Source organism: Mustela lutreola, chromosome 3 (genome assembly GCF_030435805.1).
Source record: "Mustela lutreola isolate mMusLut2 chromosome 3, mMusLut2.pri, whole genome shotgun sequence".
In the NCBI taxonomy this organism is placed as follows: domain Eukaryota; kingdom Metazoa; phylum Chordata; class Mammalia; order Carnivora; family Mustelidae; genus Mustela; species Mustela lutreola.
This window is the reverse complement of record NC_081292.1, coordinates 183,069,930-183,089,951: the sequence shown is the minus strand read 5'-3', so window position 1 is coordinate 183,089,951 and position 20,022 is coordinate 183,069,930. Positions and strand designations below refer to the sequence as shown.

The 20,022-nt window shown below is 42.5% G+C and overlaps 1 protein-coding gene across 1 annotated transcript in view; it reads left to right on the top strand.

Moving 5' to 3' along the window:
- The first annotated feature begins 8,304 nt into the window (after nt 1-8,304).
- The window catches only part of ARPC2 (actin related protein 2/3 complex subunit 2), a 30,360-nt gene continuing 18,642 nt past the window's right edge, over nt 8,305-20,022 (top strand). The window contains exons 1-4 of the mRNA XM_059168071.1: nt 8,305-8,452; nt 8,670-8,751; nt 16,745-16,779; nt 18,124-18,236. Coding sequence (XP_059024054.1) covers nt 8,678-8,751; nt 16,745-16,779; nt 18,124-18,236 — 222 coding nt within the window. The 5' untranslated portion in view covers nt 8,305-8,452; nt 8,670-8,677. The remainder of the gene's footprint in view (nt 8,453-8,669; nt 8,752-16,744; nt 16,780-18,123; nt 18,237-20,022) is intronic.

Below are 20,022 nucleotides of genomic sequence, written 5' to 3'. Positions count from 1 at the left end.
TTTATTGATATTATATATGTATTCATACATCATTCTCCTGATTTTCTTTAGTTTTTTTTTTTCCCATGGCTTCCTTCATCTTTTTTAATATATTTAAGACAGTTATTTAAGTACTTTTCTAGTAAGTCTAATATCTGGGTTTCCTCAGGGATGGTTCCTATCAATTTCTCCTTCTTCTTTACTGTGAATAGGCCATACTTTGTTGTTTCTTTGTATACCGTGCAATTTTATGTGAGAATTGGGCATTTTGAATGTTAAAGTGGTAACTGTGGAAATCAGATCCTCCCACATATAGGGATTGTTGTTATTGTGTGATTAAAGTTGCAGTCATCTGTTTATTTAGTACCTTTCCCAAACCAATTTTGCAGACTATATTCTTTGTTGTGTGTAGTCACTGAAGCCTCATTTTATTACCTCTGTAGTCAGCCAGTGACCTGACAGGGATTTCCTTGAATGCCTGGATCCAAAAAGGAAAAGAATAGAAAGGAAAAGAAAAGAAAGAAAAAGGGTGTTCTGTATATTTAAAACTTAACTGACACGACTGGGGAAGTCACTTCTGCATTGAAACAATGACCAGCCTCTGTAAGTACCCATTAGCAAACTGCCAAGCAGATCAAACCACAAAACCCTGATTTTTTTTGGAGGACAAGTTCCCTATTGCCTACACTTGAATCAGCAAGTCACGTCAGTGATGTAGAATGACATCCAAATAACTACTTGCTGTGGGAATGAGGGATGGTAGCTGCTACATAAAACACTGAGACTCACCAAAAGTCACCAGCATCTTTCTTCATCAAGCATTTCCCTAGATGCTACAAGTGTTCAACTAGACTCCAAAGTTCCAAATAATCTACTCTGACAAGCTCTTGCCAGCTCAGTAATGTTTCGATGAAGGGACCAATTCCTGGAGCTTCATTATTTTCCATGCTATCACTATGTTATCCATGTATATCTATGTTATCACTATGTTTCACTATTTTCTATGTTATCACTCTCTATCCCATATTAGTCTTGGTACCACAAAAAATAGATGGGAGACTTAAGAGGAGGGGCTATTTACAAAGTGTGGATGTGGGATGCCTGGGTGGGCCACTAGGTTAAGTGGCTGCCTTTGGCTCAAATCATGATCCTGGGGTCTTGGGATTGAGCCCTGCATTGGGCTCCCTGCTCAGTGGGAAGCTGCGTCCCCCCTCTCTCACTGCTCCTATTCACCATGCTCATCCTCTCTCTCTCTCTCTCTCAAATAAATAAAATCTTTAAAAAAAATTTTTTTTAATGTATAGGAACCATAAGAGAGAGTGAAATAAGCCAGGACTAACAGCAGCCAAGTCGATATCACCTCTAGGCCCTAAGCTTTGAGGAATAGGGATGGTTACCAGGCACCAAAGGAAGGGAAGAGTTGGGCTGAGGTTGTCACGTTGAGAGGAACTGTGACATTTGGTTTAGGGACAGAGTCAGCCTGAGGGAACCTCACAAAGAGGAGGATACAAGGGATTAAATACCCTAATCTCTCTTTCTGTATCTCTCTCTTCTCTTCATCTCTCCTTCCTCCTCCTGTTGGGCCTTCCTATTAGCCCACAAAGCCCAAGTGTAAAGGGGCCCAGATGATGTTAGAGTGGAGAAGGTTGAAGAGTAGATCCAGAGGACTAAATGGAAGACAGCCATACAGCCCCTGAGCCCCAGGATGAGCTCCAGCCTCTCTCTTCAAGACGAAAGAAACAAATGTCTGACTGTTTTAGAACAGTCAATTTTGGGGCTCCTGGGTGGCTCAGTCATTAAGCATCTGCCTTAGGCTCAGGGCATGATCCCAGGGTCCTGGGATCAAGCCCCACATTGGGCTCCCTGCTCAGAGGGTAGTCTGCTTCTCCCTCTCTCACTCTCCCTGCTTGTGTTCCCTCTCTGTCTCTCTCTCTGTGTCAAATAAATAAATTAAATCTTAAAAAAAAAAAAAAGGCCAGTCAATTTCCCTACTTTGGCCATCAGGATTCAAAAGGATGAAGCTGTTGTCATCGTTTTTAATGGAGTGTTAGATCCAGTTCTTTAATGCATTGATTTTTTTTAAAGATTTTTTATTTATTTATTTGACAGAGATCACAAGTAGGCAGAGAGGCAGGCAGAGAGAGAGAGAGAGAGAGAGAGAGAGGAGGAAGCAGGCTCCCTGCCGAGCAGAGAGCCCGATGTGGGACTCGATCCCAGGACCCTGAGATCATGACCTGAGCCAAAGGCAGCGGCTTAACCCACTGAGCCACCCAGGCACCCAATGCTTTGATTTTTTTTAATTCAAGATACAGAACTATTTTTTTTAATTCAAGATACTATTTCAGCACCAGATACCAATATTGCATAGTGATCAAAAAGCACGACAGTTGAAGCCTAAATCTCAGCTCAGTGACCAGCCGCACATATGATTTTAGATACATTCTTCAGCCTCTCAGCATCTGTTTCATCATTTACAGAATGAACTACTAGGAGTATCTGCTTCCTAGAGTTGTCCCAGGGATTTAATGAGATAATACATGTAAAGCTCTTCAAACAGTGCATAAAACAGAATAAATCCTCAACTGCAATAAATGTTAGCTCTTACTGTGTCTTCAGCTATCATTTTCTCGGCACATCAGCCCTCCAGCTCTACCCCACAATTACTGGTCTGCTTTCACTCTCTGCAAGATACTGTGTTCTCTCGCCTCTAGGCCTTCATACATCCCTCTCTTTCTGCCTAGCTAATTCTTCTTTTTAAAACAATGAGATGTTTGTTCATATCCACCCACTTCAAAGGCTGACAATACCAAGTGCAAGCAAGGACAGGGAGCAATTTATACTTCTACTACCAGTAGAAGTATAAATCAGTACAAGTACTTTGGAAAGCAACTGGACAACATCCAGAAAAATTGAAGATGTCTGTAGCCCACAAAATAGCAGTTACATTCTGAGGAACATGCCAGAAAGAAATCTTCACATCTATATATAGGAAATAGGTACAAGAATGTTCAAAGTAGCATTGCTCGCGATAGCAGAATTACTGGAAGGAACTGGTGTTCTTCAATAGGAGAATGGAAGAAATACCTTTAAAATCATAATGTATAATGGCACATTGTAATGCTCTATCACAGTTAAAATACCTATACTTAACAACATAAGTAAATCTCAAAAGTACATTGTTGACTAAAAGAAATAATTTTCAAAAGAGATATACAGTATGACTATTAACAAAAGCTTAAAATCATGCAAAATATGCTATACATTATTTATGGATACATACATATGCAGTAAAAGCGTAAAAACAGGGGCGCCTGGGTGGCTCAGTGGGTTAAGCCGCTGCCTTCGGCTCAGGTCGTGATCTCAGGGTCCTGGGATCGAGCCCCACATCGGGCTCTTTGCTCAGCAGGGAGCCTGCTTCCTCCTCTCTCTCTCTCTCTGCCTGCCTCTCTGTCTACTTGTGATCTCTCTCTGTCAAATAAATAAATAAAATCTTTAAAAAAAAAAAAAAAAAAAAAAAGCGTAAAAACATGCATGAGAAGAATAAACACCAAATGCAGGATGATGGTTATGTTTATGGAGTGGGGAAGGAAGGGAAGAAAGGAATGGAATCCAGTGGGAATCACAGGAAGTTTCAACTATAGTTCTTTTTTTAAAAGCTCTGAAGAAGGTTTAATTATAATAACATATTATAATTAAGATTCAAGAAAAGTGGGTGATAGTACAAAGATGTATCACCTATTAGTCATAAATTTAAATAAACCAAAAGCGATAAAGAGATAAAGAAAATGGAAGAAAATCCATATCAAAAGTCTTTGGGGGACGCCTGGGTGGCTCAGTGGGTTAAGCCTCTGCCTTCGGCTCAGGTCATGATCCCAGGGTCCTGGGATCGAGCCCCCGCATCGAGCTCTCTGCTCAGCAGGGAGCCTGCTTACTCCTCTCTCTCTGCCTGCCTCTCTGCCTACCTGTGATCTCTGTCTGTCAAATAAATAAAATATTTTTTTAAAGTCTTTGGCATTCTAAGTGCACCAGCAATCAAGGGATTACCCCTTTCCCACCGCCATCCACCCCACTTCCACCTCTTCCTCTACTACCACCACTGAAGATTCATTTTCTATAGACTCTAACCCAGTGGAAGCCAGTGGGAAGGCACATGGTTAATAATGAGATTAAGGGGAAGTCAGCTGGGACTCAAAGCATTCTTCCCCATTCCCACACACTCTGGGAATGTTAATGGTCAAATTTATAACCCCCAACACAGCTGGAGGCTCCTTCTCTGGTGAAAAGACCTTCCAATATTAACTTTGTGGGCCTCCAGTGAAGTCTGGCACACCTTTGGTGCACCTTATAATGAAACCCATTAATCTAGGGCTTCTCACAATATGTGCATTTAAATTACCCGGTGATCTTGATAAAATGCAGATTCTAGAGGCTCTGGGTGGCTCAGTCGGTTAAGTGTCTGCCTTAGGCTCAGATCATGATACCAGGGTCCTGCATTCTAGTACCATATCAGGCTCCCTGCCCAGCACAAGAGCCTGTTTCCCCCTCTCCCACTCTCTCTGCCTGTGCGCTCTCTCTCTCCCCTCTCCATCAAATAAATAAATAAAATCTTTTTAAAAATGCAGATTCTAAATCTGTAGTTTTTAATGGGGACTTAAATTTTGCATTTCCAAAAAGTTCCCAGATGAAGCCAATGCTGGTGGTCCCTTCTGAGTAGCAAGGTGTTAGTGAACTTATCTTGCCCACACACTGAGTCTCCCTTTCACTTCTTAAGAGTCTCATTCTTAAATATAAACAGACTGCTAGAGTAGCCAGACTTTAGAGGATAGCCATTAGCATAAAACAAAGAGATTTAAATAAATGAGCATTAAAAATTACCCAAAGAAACATATTAAAGCAGAGAGCAGAAACGAACACACTATAACAGCTCAGAGAAATAGAAGATATTCCTGTCCATAAAACAAAGATAGAATAATATGAGGTTGGGTCAGTCATTAAAAAGGTCTTAGGAATTAAAGACAAAAAAGCTGAAACTTAAAATGGCTGAAGATAACGACAAGGAAAGAAATATCTCAGAAAAACAGGACAACAAAAACCAACAAACACTGGGTAGAGAGTTTCTGTTTTGCAGGATGAAATAAGTGGTTATACAACAATGTTAACATTCTTAATGCTACTGAATAGTAAACTTAAAAATGGCCAAGACAACAAATTTTGTGTTATGTATATTTTACCACAACTAAAAATAAAAAACAGGGGCACCCCGCTGCCTCAGTCAGAAGAACGTGTAATTCTTAATCTTGGGGTCATGAGTTCAAGGCCCACATGGGATGTAGAGATTACTTAAATAAATACAACTTAATAAATCAAGCAAACAAACAAAAACCAAGAATAGGAAATAGAAGAGAAAATTAAAGAATCAATCCAAAAATGGAACTTCTAAATAAAAGACATTCCAGAAAGAGAACTAAAAATATAGAGAAAAAATTATCAAAAAATAATGAAAGAAAATTTCCTCCCAACCTGAAGTACACGAGTTTCCAGTTTGAATGAGTGGTCAGCACAAAATTCACAGCAAAACACATCATTATAAAATTTCCATCCAGTAGCCTAAAGAGAAAATTCTAATGCTTCCAGATATGGAGATACAACATACAAAGGATCAGGAATAGGAATAGGAATCAGACTTTTTAAATAGCACCCCTGGATGATTGAAGAAAATGGAGTAATACTTTCAAAATTATGAGGACAAAATTATTTTCAATTTGAAATCAATAACCACCTGTTAAAAAACAAAATTTAGAGGTGCTTGAGTGGCTCAGTCAGTTGAATGTCTGCCTACAGCTCAGGTCATGATCTCAGGGTCCTGGGTCTCGAGCCCCACATAAGACTCCTTGCTCAGTGGGGAGTCTGCTTCTCCTTCTCCCTCTGCCCTTCCCTCCAGCTCGTCTGCACACCCTCTTTCTCTCTCTCAAATAAATAAATATTTTTTTTAAAAAATGTAACCAAGTTAAGTTAATTTGAAGATCTAACTGGCTTTATTAAATGACTCATGAATCAGGTAACATCCCATCCAGTAGAGGGGAGTTCTGAAGGGCTACAGAAAAGGAAAAGTTTTTTGTTTGCTTTTTTAAGTAGGTTCCATGTCCAACGTGGGGCTTCAACTCATGGCCTTGAGATCAAGAGTCACATGATCTATACACTGAACCAGCCAGGCAACCCAGGAAAGGTTTATAAAAGCAGGACACGGAAGTCAAAGAGAAAAAAATGGTTATTTCAGGTGATGTCACCTTCACTTGGGGATAAAGGGGTCTTAGTAGAGGATTAATTCATCTTCCTTTGGGGGATGGAGAGGGCCCATGAGATTGATAACCTTACTGGTGCTGACAAGAAAATTTCTGACTAATGGTTAAGACACCATTTCTGGAGGAGGCTGAAGGTATAATTTGATTTAGTATTAAGCCGAAGGTTGGTGAGTTGGCCTAAGCAACACCATTTTCAGTTTCTTTTTAACACAGTCCATCTATAGTCCAAGTGTTAGAATAAAGACATTTTCATATATGAGGGCACATGGCTAGCTCAGTCGGTAGAGCATGTGACCCTTGATCTCAGGGTCCTGAGTTAGAGCCACACTTTGGGTGTAGAGATTACTTTAAGGGGGGGGGGGGGTATTTTCAAATATGCAGATTCCACTAACACATCCATTAAGTCTCTTCCTTAGGAAGTTACTAGAGAAGATACTTTAGTAAAAAAAGGAAGTAAACCAAGAAGGGAAGCCCCTGGATCCAGGAAGTGGGCAAAATGGCCCAGAAAAGCAGTAAGGAAAATCCCCAAAAGACAACTGTACAGCAAGTCTAGGGAGCAGTCAATCCAGATTGAAACAAGAGAAAGGAGGGATCTGGGACAAAGACTCCAGAGAAAAAGTGCAATTTATGTATTTGAATATATGGAAAATATTGCTAGACTTTGACCGTGTCTTAGAGCACTTGGGAGAGGGGATGGGCAGGCAACTGTAGATAATACAGAAAATCTACAAGTAAGAGAGAAAAAAGGCAATAATTAAGTCTAAAAAAATAAAGGGTTGTGTAAGTTAGTTGGCATGGTTGTAACGCACTTTGGGGCTTACTGGTAAGCAGCATTTGCACATGCGATAATTTAAATGCTGATTATTGGTTTCACCAAAAACCTTACGTAACTGCAGGAAGTCAACAGGTAATGCTTAAAATTAACAAATCGAGAATTAATATTACAAGCATTTGCTTCCATATATAGATCAAATCAGGAAGAACAGGTAAGAATTGAAGATACTGCCTTTACAAAGTAGGCCAGTGAACTGCTTTTTTCATTACAAGACATTTAGCTTATTTTTGCACGGGGTATGTGCATTATTTTAGTTCAATAAACATTAATCCTAAAATATTAGCATGTAAGAATCTGTTTTAAAGAGCTATCTGGGCCTTGATGACAGGGGCTAGTTTTTCTTCATGTTTTGGATTCTCCCACTCCCGCCTCAAGAGTAAATAGCAGAAAATAAATCAATGCACGTAGAAGAAACTCCGCTAAGTTTATTAGATTCTGCCTGGAGGGAAAATACGAAACAAGGTTCACAAGGTGCGGACTCCGCACCTTCAGGTATGAAGGTATGTCTCTGGCAGAGGTACTGAAAAGCAAGGGTACCAAAGACAGAAATCAAATCATGTTCGTCGCACCCAGAGGCAACTCCCCAGGCACAGAGTGGAGGCATGACGAACCCAGGGAGGCCTATTCACCTAGGTGACTTACTGCTTTCCTGCGTTGCTCCTTTAACTATTTGTAGTTCTATAACTGAGAGTGGTTTTGTTTCCTTTACCAGACTATAAGCTCCACGAGGGCAGGATGTCGTCAGTATCATTCTCCACTGCACTCCCAGCACAGAGCATGAGCCCGCTAAATATTTGTTGGAGAAATGAATTCGTGATGGTACCGCTAGACAGCCATCAGTGTGGCATGAGTAAGGGGCACACGGACAAGCTGAGAGCCAAGGAGCCGGCTGGGAGAGGACAAGGGCGGGCTTCTCGCGGCGTCTCTGAAATGACACGACCGGAAGGGTGGAGCTGGACCTCTGCGACAAGCGGGAGGGAGGGGCTGGACAGTGAGGCAGGCATCGGAGAATGACAGCCAACAAGGAGACAAACTTGCAGGAGAGGGGCCTGAGGGGTGGAGGGGCTCTGCGAGAAAGTGAAATGGACCCAGGGTAGGGGTGGGGGTCGCGCATGCGCCAGCCCAGCCTCCCCGACGCCCCTGCGTGCGCGTGCACGAGGGGTCGAAGCGGAAATGGCGCCGCGGGGCCGCGCGTCCGGGCAGCGAGCGGAAGTGGGTGTGAGAGCGGAAGTGGCCGGCTGGAGCCGGGGGCTGGGCGGGGACCGGGCTTGTCGGTGAGGCGGCAGCGGCGGCGGCGGCGGCGGCTCGGCAGGCGGGTTCAGGCTTCGGGGGCCAGGTCGGTCGGGTGGGTGGGTGTCTCCACAGCGAGTGCGTGCGAGGGCGAGCGCGCGTCTTCCCCTTCTCCCCCCACCCTGGTCCCTCTTCCCTTTCCCCTGACCTCCTACCCCACCCAACCCCCCTCTTTCACGGGGCAGCAGGGCCGCTCCCTCAAGTCCTTTCCTCCCTTACCCACCCTCACCCTCCCTTGTTTCTCCTTCCCCTGCCCGGGGCAGCCGCCGCCATGATCCTGCTGGAGGTGAACAACCGCATCATCGAGGAGACGCTCGCGCTCAAGTTCGAGAACGCGGCCGCCGGGTGAGCGCGCGCTTGGGGCCGGTGGGTGGCGGGGGAGGCAGAGTTGACCCCCGCTGGTCCTCAGTGTCGTTCAGTCCTCCAGACTTGAAGGGATGAGGTGGGAGACCTGGCCGGGTGTGGGGACGGACCCGGCCGGGTAAACGTGGGAGGCTACTGGGCGCGGTGGGGTGAGGGGCAGAGATGCGTGGGGAGAGGCTCGGAGGAAGGATGCGGAAGCGGCAAGTGGACCGGAGCGCGCGTGCCAAAGGGCAGGAGACCTGTGGGACGTGAGGGCAGCTGAGGCCGGAACTCCAGGAGGATCCCATTGCCTTCTGGAGGGAGCAGAGGATCCCTTCCTTCTGTATTCCCCGTCATTGTTCTGAACCCCAAGAAAGCCTGTTTGGGATTGGGTTGGAAGGAGTTTTCAGGAATTTCCAGGACCAGAGGAGGGAAGAAGATGCAGGCCCAGATCCCCACCAGCCTTCTCCCTCTCCAGCCCCACCCCCACCTCTTCATCTAAAGATGCTGGAGGCTAGACTGAAAGCACACCCAGTCTTGCAGCTCGGAAAAACGCGACTGGTCTGGTTTCCCTTCCCCGAAACCTGCTGTAAGACACTCTGGCCATTTTGTTAGTATATTTCTCAAGCAAAGCTAAGTCTCCCCATCCACACCCTTCCTTATCTCTCTCCTGAGATTATAATTCTTTCTCCACCCTTTTATCTTTTAAACTCTTATACAAGACCCCTGGTCTGTGATTTTTAATGTGGTAATCCTGGCCCAGGTACACATTTACAAGCATCCAAAGTCTATAAAGTTCTCAGATAACCTTTATTTACCATTGGCCTTTTTAAAGGTAGGTTAGCACATATTTCCAAGGCTGCCTTCTCTGTGAAACACAAGAATCGGTAGAAAACAACCTCCTACCCCAAAGCTGCTTTGCTTTTCTGATATTTAAAATGTGAGCCAGGGACCTGGTTTTAGCTTCTAATTTTTGGTGACCTGTAGCCAGTCCCTTTGCCTCGTTTCTCCATTGCGAGGCTGGGGCTTTGCCTCTTGGTTGCACAGTTTAGGAAATGAATGCAAACTTTCTGGTGAACTGGGAACTAGTCATAGGAAAGTCACTGCTTGGAGATCTACAGAGGGGAAAGGATTGGTGCAGGGGAACTTCTAAGTGCTCATAATGAACTTGTGGTTTGGAGGCATTAAATAAAAATACTTCTAACCTACTGCCTGAATTGAACATATTTTGTCTCCGATCTCTTTTATAAGGACACAGATGTTAATCTGTAAAGTAAAGCATGGTTTTCGTTGAAGTAAGGCTTACAAGAAGCCTGTTTCCTGCTTGCAGTTGCTTATATTTTAAGCTAACTTACTTCTTCAGTCTCACTTACCAGTCCCTTTGCTTTTTAAATGTGTGAGTGAATCAGCTCAGAGTCTTATTTTGGGTGCTTGCTGGGTACTTTTTTTTGAGCAGTGTAGCATAGAGGAGGAAGTTAAATTAACTTCTGCATTTTCATAGCTGAACCTGTTAAGTGCCTTCTCGAGTCCAGACTAGCAAAGAATGAGACCTGGGTGGTTATAAGCTGATCTACAAGATAAATGTCTGTTCATTTTCAAGTAGAAGCATGCCTTGTAGTGTAGAAGTATATTCATATCTATTTGTGATTCCAAATAAAGCCCATCATCCGGAACAACAGCTCTTTAACTTTTAGAAAATTAAATCTTACAAAGTACTGTTTCAGAGGAATTAAAATAAGCACTCAAGTCTGGAAGCGTAAGTTAGAACTTCTAGGACATTTCTTAACCAACTGAGCCACCCAGGCGCCCAGAACTTCTAGGACATTTCTTAACAAATATATGTTACAGCGATGTTGGTTATTGGGCAGGGCAGCAAGTTTCGGCTTTTACTGTGGCTCTCTTCCCTTTGAAGTGTGACTTTAAGTAAGGGGACTCAAAACATACTCTGCTGAAAAGCTCTCTCAAAATCTTTGAAGAGACCCTGATAGCAGGCCTGGAGGTAGGTGGGATTGCAGATCCCACCCATCAGAAACTGGCTTCTAGGCCTGCTGGGAGTTTCCAGGCATACAACGTGAGGCAGCAGTGAAGTAGTTAACGGATTTATTGAGGCACATGCCTACTACACTAAAACTTCCAGCAAAAAATGACTAGTGTGATAATCACAAACATTTATAGGATTCTACCAGTGCTCAGCACCAAGCAGAAACAGCGAAAGGAAGCCCTTCTGAGAGAGTCTATTGGCAAAAGTTACAGAGGAGCTAAAGGGTGAGGTGTGTGCCGGCCGAGATGGCAGAGAGACATTAATGAAGGGGAGTAGCTTGGAGGAGAAATCCTGGGAATTGGAAAGGCTTTGCCAGTGCGCGAACCTGCGGGGAGAGGGCAGCTGCCCCGGACTTTACGCTTCTCAGAGCAAACCTGTTGGGGGAAATCACGGTTCTGAGCAGCCTCTTCCAGAGTAAATCTCATAGCTCTGTGGTGTCCAGTATAATAGCCAGTGGCTACATGTAGCTAGTTAAGTTTAAAGAAGAAAGTAAAATAAAACTAAAATCCAGTTCCTCACACCAGGCACGATTCTAGTGCTCAGTTGCCACATGTCTCTGGTAGTGGCTATATTTGGACAGGACACATGTAGATCATTTGCATTATTGCAGAAAGTTCTGTTGAACAGCACTAGCACTGTTGCAGCTACTGAAAATGCAAGCGTGAGATAGTTTTAAAAATAGTTTTGTGGTATATGCTTCAGAATACAGTTGCAATAATTTTCCTCCTGAGGGTTTTTTGTTTTTTTAAATGACACCTCAGACCATCCTGCTGAATCCTCTTGTCTGTGACATCCTACTAAGAGTCTAAACTTCTTTTGGGTAAACAGTTATCAAAACTGTTGAACATTTAGGCATGATCACCTTTTAATTTGGAGGCAGTTCGGACAAAGCCTAAGATTCATTCCCAACAAATTGCTTTTTATTGTTTTCCTACCACACTCCTGGGAAAATGGCTTATTGGAACGGTTCATATATCGTCACAAAATGGTAATTATTGGTAAATTGTCTCATTAACAGCCTACATGCTAAGAGAATATGCTGATTAAGAAGCTGCGCTCGGCACTACCAATAAACTCGCACAGGTCTTGTCAACAGCATTGCCTTTTCATTTAGGAATTCTTACCCAGATGCCCAATTAAGACAGATGTAATCGGGCAAATTAATTTAATTTTTTTGTTACTGTGTACACTACAAGAACCTCAGCCTTAGAAGGTAGCCCATGAACTTAGAGCCTGGAGTCCAGAATTGAGGAAATGCTGTCTCATGCGAATTGCTGTTGCTTTTAAGTGCATGCTGGCTTCTTGCCACAGCTCTGCATGTTGTGGGGGCTCTGTGGTTATGTGAGGGGGAGTGAAGCTCAGTAAGCAAGAGGTGCCAGTTGGGGTGGGCAAGGACTGTGGGAGGAGAAATTTGAGAAAGGAATAAATTAAATCTTGCTGATACCTTGTTCTCATTCCTAAATATGCTGCATGTGTCCTCAGGGAGACTGGTTTGAAGTGATTTGGAATTGGGACATTGTTCAAGAAGCATCTAGAAGAAATGGAACGGTCTGGTTGGTCTTTGTACAGGTAGTTACAGTTGTATAGGCTGTCTGCCTTCTGACCTTGGCACCACTTTGTGCGTGAAGCCCCAGAGCTACACTCCACGAAACGGATGACTCCTTAAGGGCAGGGCCTATCACTTTGGTCATCTTTCTTTCCCAGCATCCTCATGTGTATATGGTTAGCTCAGGAACTAATTTCTTGAAGGAATGGATGAAGCCAGGTGGAATGAATCTTAATTTCTTTAGGTGCTTAATTTATCACTATTCTGATATTGCATGAATCAGCTTTTTAAAAAATCACTTTTTTTTTTTTTACAAGAGATTTTATTTATTTATTTGACAGAAAGATCACAGGTAGGCAGAGAGGCAGGCAGAGAGAGAGGAGTAAGCAGGCTCCCTGCTGAGCAGAGAGTGTGATGTAGGGGCTCGATCCCAGGACTCTGGGATCATGACCTGAGCCGAAGGCAGAGGCTTTAACCCACTGAGCCACCCAGGCGCCCCATGAATTAGCTTTTAGATCATCTTTGTTCTCCATAGTTTGAGTCTGGCTTAGCAGAGAGTAGGGACCACATTTTTTAGTCTTTGCTCGAATAGGTTGATGGGAGCCCTATAGGGGAATTAACCGCAGAGTGATCAAAAACTTTTGGTGAGATAGCAGAATTCAGTAATTTTTCATTCAGCTCATAGAAGGAGAAAATAGAAGAGGCACGTAAATTCCCAAATGGGGAATTGGATGCATTCAGGAGTAAAAACTCCGAAATCCTTAATGAGAAAAGAGGATTGGAAAATACAGTTGTCAGGAGTTCTTTATTGATTGGTGACATTCTAGAAACTTCCTTGGGAAAAGAAGAGAAGAAAAATTTTCCTAATGATTTTAAGAATAACTTTCAAAACCCATCTGAGTAAATTGAATATATTTTAGTGTTCCATGCTATACAGTCAGTAACCCTGAGGACTTATCTAGCTGGTTTGTTCTAGGATTCTGGACATTACAGCACTGATACTCATGGGGTTCTCCTTGTAGTGCTGACCAGTTCCTGATTCTGGGAGTTAGCATAATCGCACAACTTCTCCCAGCTGTGACTTCAAAGTCTGGTGTTTTCTGACTCCACCTAAAAGAAAAACTAATTCATCAATCACTGTCTGTGATATTAGACACTGTGCTCTAAGCTTTAATAACATAACTTCATTTGATTTCTGAATGTGCCTATGTGACAGCAGTTCCCATTTACAGTTGAGAAAACAAGGGCTTTTGGGAGCTGTGGAGAGAGTAGACATAATGCATTAAGCACTGTGCGGATACCCTTCACTGGTGACTTCTAACCTTACGATGGGTCACACACAGAACATGGTATTTGTGTGGCACATTTGAGTGAATAGTCTAGCCTAGAGATCCTGCTATTGGACTGCCCTGAGAGCTGTGAGGATCATTATCTCAGCCTGTCTGTAACTTAGTCACAAGACACTGGTTGGGAAACTGTCCTGTACACATGTCATCTCAATTAGTCTTCACAACAACATTTTAATCTTCATTTTCTAGAAAAGGAACCTGAGGCTCAGCAGTATCTGAGCAACATTGAGTGTGGTTTATAGCCAGTAAGTGACAGGACTTGAGCTGAATAGTCAACTCCGAAGAACTTGATTTTGTGCTTAAACTCATTCCCAGCATCTGAAACTTTAGCAGATGGTAAAATAACAACAACAAAAAATACTTAATCCATTTATCTTTTCGTATTGTTAAAGTGGTACCCTTTCCCCCGGCCCAGTCTTATTCCCCTCTAGCTCCAGGGTTTTAAAGTAAGTAACAAACACCTGGTCTTGGAATTGACACATCCTGTTTGGTATATTTCACTCTTGATCTGGTCTCTTTGTTGGGCACAGAGTTTGTAACTCCTACCTGATCTCCAGAAGACTCCTTTGGCCAAATGCATTCCTCTACAGCCTGTCTTCTCTATAACCTACTGTGCAGCCATACAACGTAAACTAAAGTATTAATGGTGGTGATTTGACAAATATTCCCAAGTCAGGCAACAAACCTTTTAGTATAGCTCTTCCTAAGCATCTTCTCCCAATGGGGATTTGTCCTTAGAGAACTTGACAACCTAGAGAAATTCAGAATTTCAGTTAAAATGTTTATAGATTGGGAGGGATGGGGCTGGGTATCTCAGTTGGTTAAGCATCCAGCTCTTGATCTTCACTCAGTTGTGACCTCAAGGTCATGCATTTAGGCTCTGCATTGGACTTCATGTTGGGCATGGAGCCTACTTTTAAAAATTTTTTTCTTTCAATGTTAACAGCTTAGAACCCTAAGGCTTTTTTATTTATACCTAATTTTTCTCCATCTTTGATGGAGTAGGAGAATGAAGAGCTCACTCCTTCCTTGGCTGAGTTAAAGCCTAAGGATTAAAAAAAAAAAAAAGAAAACCCAAAACCCAGCCACCTACTAAGTGACACCATGTGGACTTTCACAAGCCTCCACCCTGACGTTTTGGCATAGCCATCCTTCCCAGGGGAAACAGACTTCGGTGCTTCCTGCCATTGTGCAGCCTCTTCATGGTTCGTGCAAGTGAGCCTTAGATGAATGTTTATTCTGCTTCTTGCTTTGCTCTTGCTTTTTAAAGGTTGAGGAATTGTGGTTGGCCATTCATTGTCTTTGTCTCCTGGCTGTAGTTTCAGACAAAAGGTCAGAAGCAATGGAAGGTTTCATGTCGCTCTTTTCATTATATTCTGAACTCACTGATTCTCCATAAACCCATTCAGTGCTTTGATTCTTAGAGTCTCCCGGACTGATTTTCCTAAACCATGCACGGATGGCTGTGCAGGAGTAGAGTGGAATCTGTATGTGACTTGTATCCGTTGATTTTTCAGCAGGGCTAGCACTTCATAAAAACCAGTTTCCTGGAAGAGTAACTGTGTAGCATCTGCAGCACTTTTTAACATGCATACACCACCCTGTGTATTCCATTATTTCCCAGCAACCCGAGAGGGCGGCTCAGTTGTGGTTCCCTTTACAGGTAAGGGAGCGGAGGTAGTATAAAAAAGATGTACTTGATGGTGAGGTCTTGAGCAAATTAGGCAAGGATAAATGTGGAAATGTGTGTGTCTTGTTTGTTGGTCCATAAAACAAAGTGGAATCATTGGAGTCCTAGGTCATTAGAGATAAAACCGTGGAGTCTTATTTTGTTTCCCACCATTGGGCTTTGAGGAGAAGTGGGGAAATCCCATAACGTTGCTTTCATGGGAGGTTAATTGACCATTATTGTTTATAGCTAGGATGTATGTCATGCCTTCTAGGTAATAACTCAGCAGCATTTATCAAGTGGAAGTTTCTGTACCAGGCTGAGCTGGGCGCTGCACAGAAAGTATCAGGCCATCGGTGTTGCCTTCCAGGATGAGTAGTTTGTATCTGTTCTCTTGCTTTATCTTTAGCAGTTCAGTGAGGTTGTATTCTCCAATTTTATAGATGAATTAAGACGTGAGAAATTCAGGCGTGCAGGTGTTAATTGGTCTGAAAACATGGTCGTGATGAAAAGCTAAAGCTGGAACCTTGGTGTCTTGACTGTCCCCAGCGATTTTGCAGTGTTATTTTGTGCTCCGCTTTCTATGTAAGTGCAGTGCAGGAATTTCAAAACAAAACTAGGGTAGAACCAGTCCGAGAGGGCTTCATGAAGGAGAGTGGTGAGAACTTTGGTGACGTTAAGGGAGAGGGAAAGACGTGTAGGAAGACTTACAGATTGTCTTTGAAATGGTATAGAACTTCCTGTTTTGTTTTATTGCCTGGAATTATCCCTTCTTTAGTGGATTAAAACCATTCTGCATTCTGTTTAGCAGAATGTACTACCTCCATGTCCGTCACTACTATCCTGTGAGAGAGACATTGATCAAAAGATGGCATTTGGGCGCCTGGGTGGCTCAGTGGGTTAAAGCCTCTGCCTCTGCTCAGGTCATGATCCCAGGGTCCTGGGATCGAGTCCCGCATCGGGTTCTCTGCTCAGCGGGGAGCCTGCTTCGACCTTTCTCTCTCTGCCTGCCTCTCTGCCTACTTGTGATCTCTGTCTGTCAAATAAATAAATAATTTAAAAAAAAAAAAAAAGATGGCATTTTATAGTTCACATATGCAGACATACATATCATAGTCTTAAGGAATTCTGAACTAAGCACCAGCTATAGCAGAGATTTGACAGCAGCTAGAAAACAAAAACTGTCTGTCCTGCAGCTTTTCTGGGTCCTCTTAAGGAAGCCCAAAGGTTCAGGTACATGAGAAAATGAGTTGCAGTCTCAGGTCAGCAGTAAGCATAAGACTGGTCCTGAATGCTCCAATCTGGAACAGAGCTCAGGAGTCTGCAAGTCCCCTTGGGGGCAAGCAGCAGTACAGCTATCTTTATTGATGGACTGTTCTTTTGTTTTGCAGTAACAAGCCAGAAGCAGTAGAAGTAACATTTGCAGGTAAGTGTCCTTACTTCATCCCTTTTAAGGCACAATATAAAAATAGAAAACTCATTCCTAAAATACATTTGGAGATTTGGATTACTGTCCCTTGATTGTCAAGTCTTCTCAAGGTCTTTGTTTTAGATGATCATTTTGTGGATTTATGGAGCTATGTGAAGTTACTTGCTGATATCTTAAAAGTTGGGGCTTAATGTTGTGTTATAAACTTCAGTTTAACTTGGAAATATTAAATTACTGCCTTCAAGTAGCCTTCATCTCAATTTGCCTAGCACTAGAGTAGTGGGGAAACATGGATAATACTAGAGGCCTGTTCAACAAGTCAGAGAGAGGTTACTGTTTTCTAGTCCCTATAAAAAATTAGCTGTTGATACTACTCACTTGCTTTGTGGCCTTTAAGGAGTTAAACAATCACCCTCTGTAAAGTGAGGGTACCTGACTAGATTTTGGAAAACTTTTTGCAGCTCTGAAGTGCTGTGATTGGAGACCAGGCACCATCCTTGTCCCCTCCCACTAACCAGCAATGCCAGATCTCCCTAAAGCGATGGCCCTCAGCACCTGGTTTCAGGAACTACCCAGGGTTAAGTCCTCTCTGTACTGCAGGAAGATAGAAGCCAAAGAGAGGGGGGCCTGGATATAAATTAGAAGAAACTTAAGAAATAACCAAATGCAATGTGGGGGCCTTGTTTGGATCTAATTCAAATAACATGACAGTATTTTAAAACTTTTTTTTTTTTTTTTTTTTTTTGAGGCAGAATATTTGAACACTAGACTGGATATTTGACATTAAGAAGCTATTCTTAAACGTTTAGTCATGGCAGTGGTATTGTAGCTGTGTTGGTGTTTTTGTTGTTTTTTTTTTTTTTTTTTTTAATTCTTCCTTATCATCTGGAGATGCATTCTGAAATATTTATGGATGAAATGATGTGATGTCTCAGATTTACTTTAGAATAAATCATTGGGGGGGGACATCTAAATGAAAGATTGGCCATGTGTTGATAATTGTTGAAGTCACATGGAGCAGGCTAGGAGTCTATTCTATGTTCTATTATAGCTTCTTTAAAATATATCACAACAAAAGCTTTTTAAAAAATATATATATATATTATATATTCAGCACCAAGCTGTAACAAAGGTAAGAATAGCTTTGTAATTTTAGAAGAGAACAAAGAGATCAGTACTTGACAGTTCTGTCCCAGTGTTTTTGCTGACTTTCTGCATGGATTTAAACATACACCTGCTTCCAAGGAAGACCTCCTTGTGGCCTGTAAGAAGGTAGGCAGTCACCTTGAGATCTAATCTCCCATTTCCAAGTTAAGCAGGTTTTTTTACATTCCCTCATAGATTTCGATGGAGTCCTCTATCATATTTCAAATCCTAATGGAGATAAAACAAAAGTGATGGTCAGTATTTCTTTGAAATTCTACAAGGAACTTCAGGCACATGGTGCTGATGAGGTATGTTCCATGTCATTTTCCTTGGGTCTCTTGTTTCCTCTTCACCTTACTGGCAGCTTGCCACTCCTAGAAGGTCTGTGGCAGTGACCACTTTGGACGGCTTGCTCACCTAACCAGGGACTCTCGACCCATATTACAGAGAAGGGTGTTTTTCAGAAAAAGCTTTGACTCTTTGCTTGTTGTTTATTACTCTAGAAAAATAAAGATGTTCCCTAACCAATGAAACCCAAAACAACTTTAGTTCCCAAAATATGCACCAAACAATACATTCTTAGACCAGTAAAAAAAAAAAAAATAGCTGTCACAGGGCACCTGGGGGGCTTAGTTGGTTAAGCATCCACCTCTTGATCTCAGCTCAGGTCTTGATCTCAGGGTCATGAGTTCAAGCCCCACATTGGGCTCCACGTTGTGTAGCCTACTTTAAAAATAGCTATCTTGGGGGATGCCTGGGTGGCTCAGTTGGTTGGACGACTGCCTTCGGCTCAGGTCATGATCCCGAAATCGCAGGATCAAATCCCACATCAGGCTCCCAGCTCCATGGGGAGTCTGCTTCTCCCTCTGACCTTCTCCTCGCTCATGCTCTCTCACTGTCTCTCTCTCTCAAATAAATAAATAAAATCTTTAAAAAAAAAAAAAAATAGCTATTTTGGGCGCCTGGGTGGCTCAGTTGGTAAAGCAACTGCCTTCGGCCCAGGTCATGATTCCAGGATCCTGGGATTGAGCCTGCTTCTCCCTCTGCTGCCACTCCCCTTGCTTGTGCTCTCTCTTTCTCTGTCAAATAAATAAATAAAATCTTTAAAAAAAAAAAAAAAAAAAAAAGCTGTCTCAAGACTGAGATGGGTTCCATTCTATTTCTGTAATATTGTGAAGTAGGTATATAGCTCTGGCCTTTAAAGTTTATGGTCTAGGGACGCCTGGGTGGCTCAGTTGGTTAAGCAGCTGCCTTCGGCTCAGGTCATGATCCCAGCGTCCTGGGATCGAGTCCCACATCGGGCTCCTTGCTCGGCGGGGAGCCTGCTTCTCCCTCTGCCTCTGCCTGCCATTCTGTCTGCCTGTGCTCACTCTCTCCCCCCCCTCTCTCTCTGATAAATAAATAAAAATCTTTAAAAAAAAAAAAAAAAAAAAAAAAAATAAAGTTTATGGTCTTAATTTCTCATTCTGGAAATTTAGGTACAAATCTACCCTTTAAATTTTTTGATTTAAACTTCCTTAGAGCTGGCTGCTTCAAGTTTCTCTTCTTCCTTATAACTACCATAGGGGAGATAAGAAAGGTTGTCCATGCATTTTGAAATTCTTGGTGGCCATGCCTTGTTTCACTAGCTTCTTTCTATAGCTTAAGTAGCAGGTTTGGTTCCTGTTGAACTGTATTTGCTCTGGGGAGAGCCATTTATGGAAGAAAGAAAATGCTGTTACACCAGTGTGCATACGTTGTGGTTGGGTCTCAAAGCAGGAAGTATGACTCAGTTCCTGAATCAGTTTTCAGATATCTTTTAGTTTTAACAAGCTAGGTTCTCCTTAATCTGGTGAATGAAGATATGGTCATTTCTATTTTTTTTCTGATTAAGAGCTTTTGAAATAGTTAAAATTTATGCAAGAAAAGGCTGTTTGAGAAAAAAGATCAAAATCTATCTCAGTAATATTTTGGTATAAAAACTAAAATTGATATTAAACAACTGTGATCCCAAGGCCAAAAGCAGTCATTTCTTTTAGTTATTCCTATGCAGTTGATCTGTCCCAGAAATTCAGGGGAAGAGCCAAAACCTTTTCTGAATTGCCTATTCAAGGG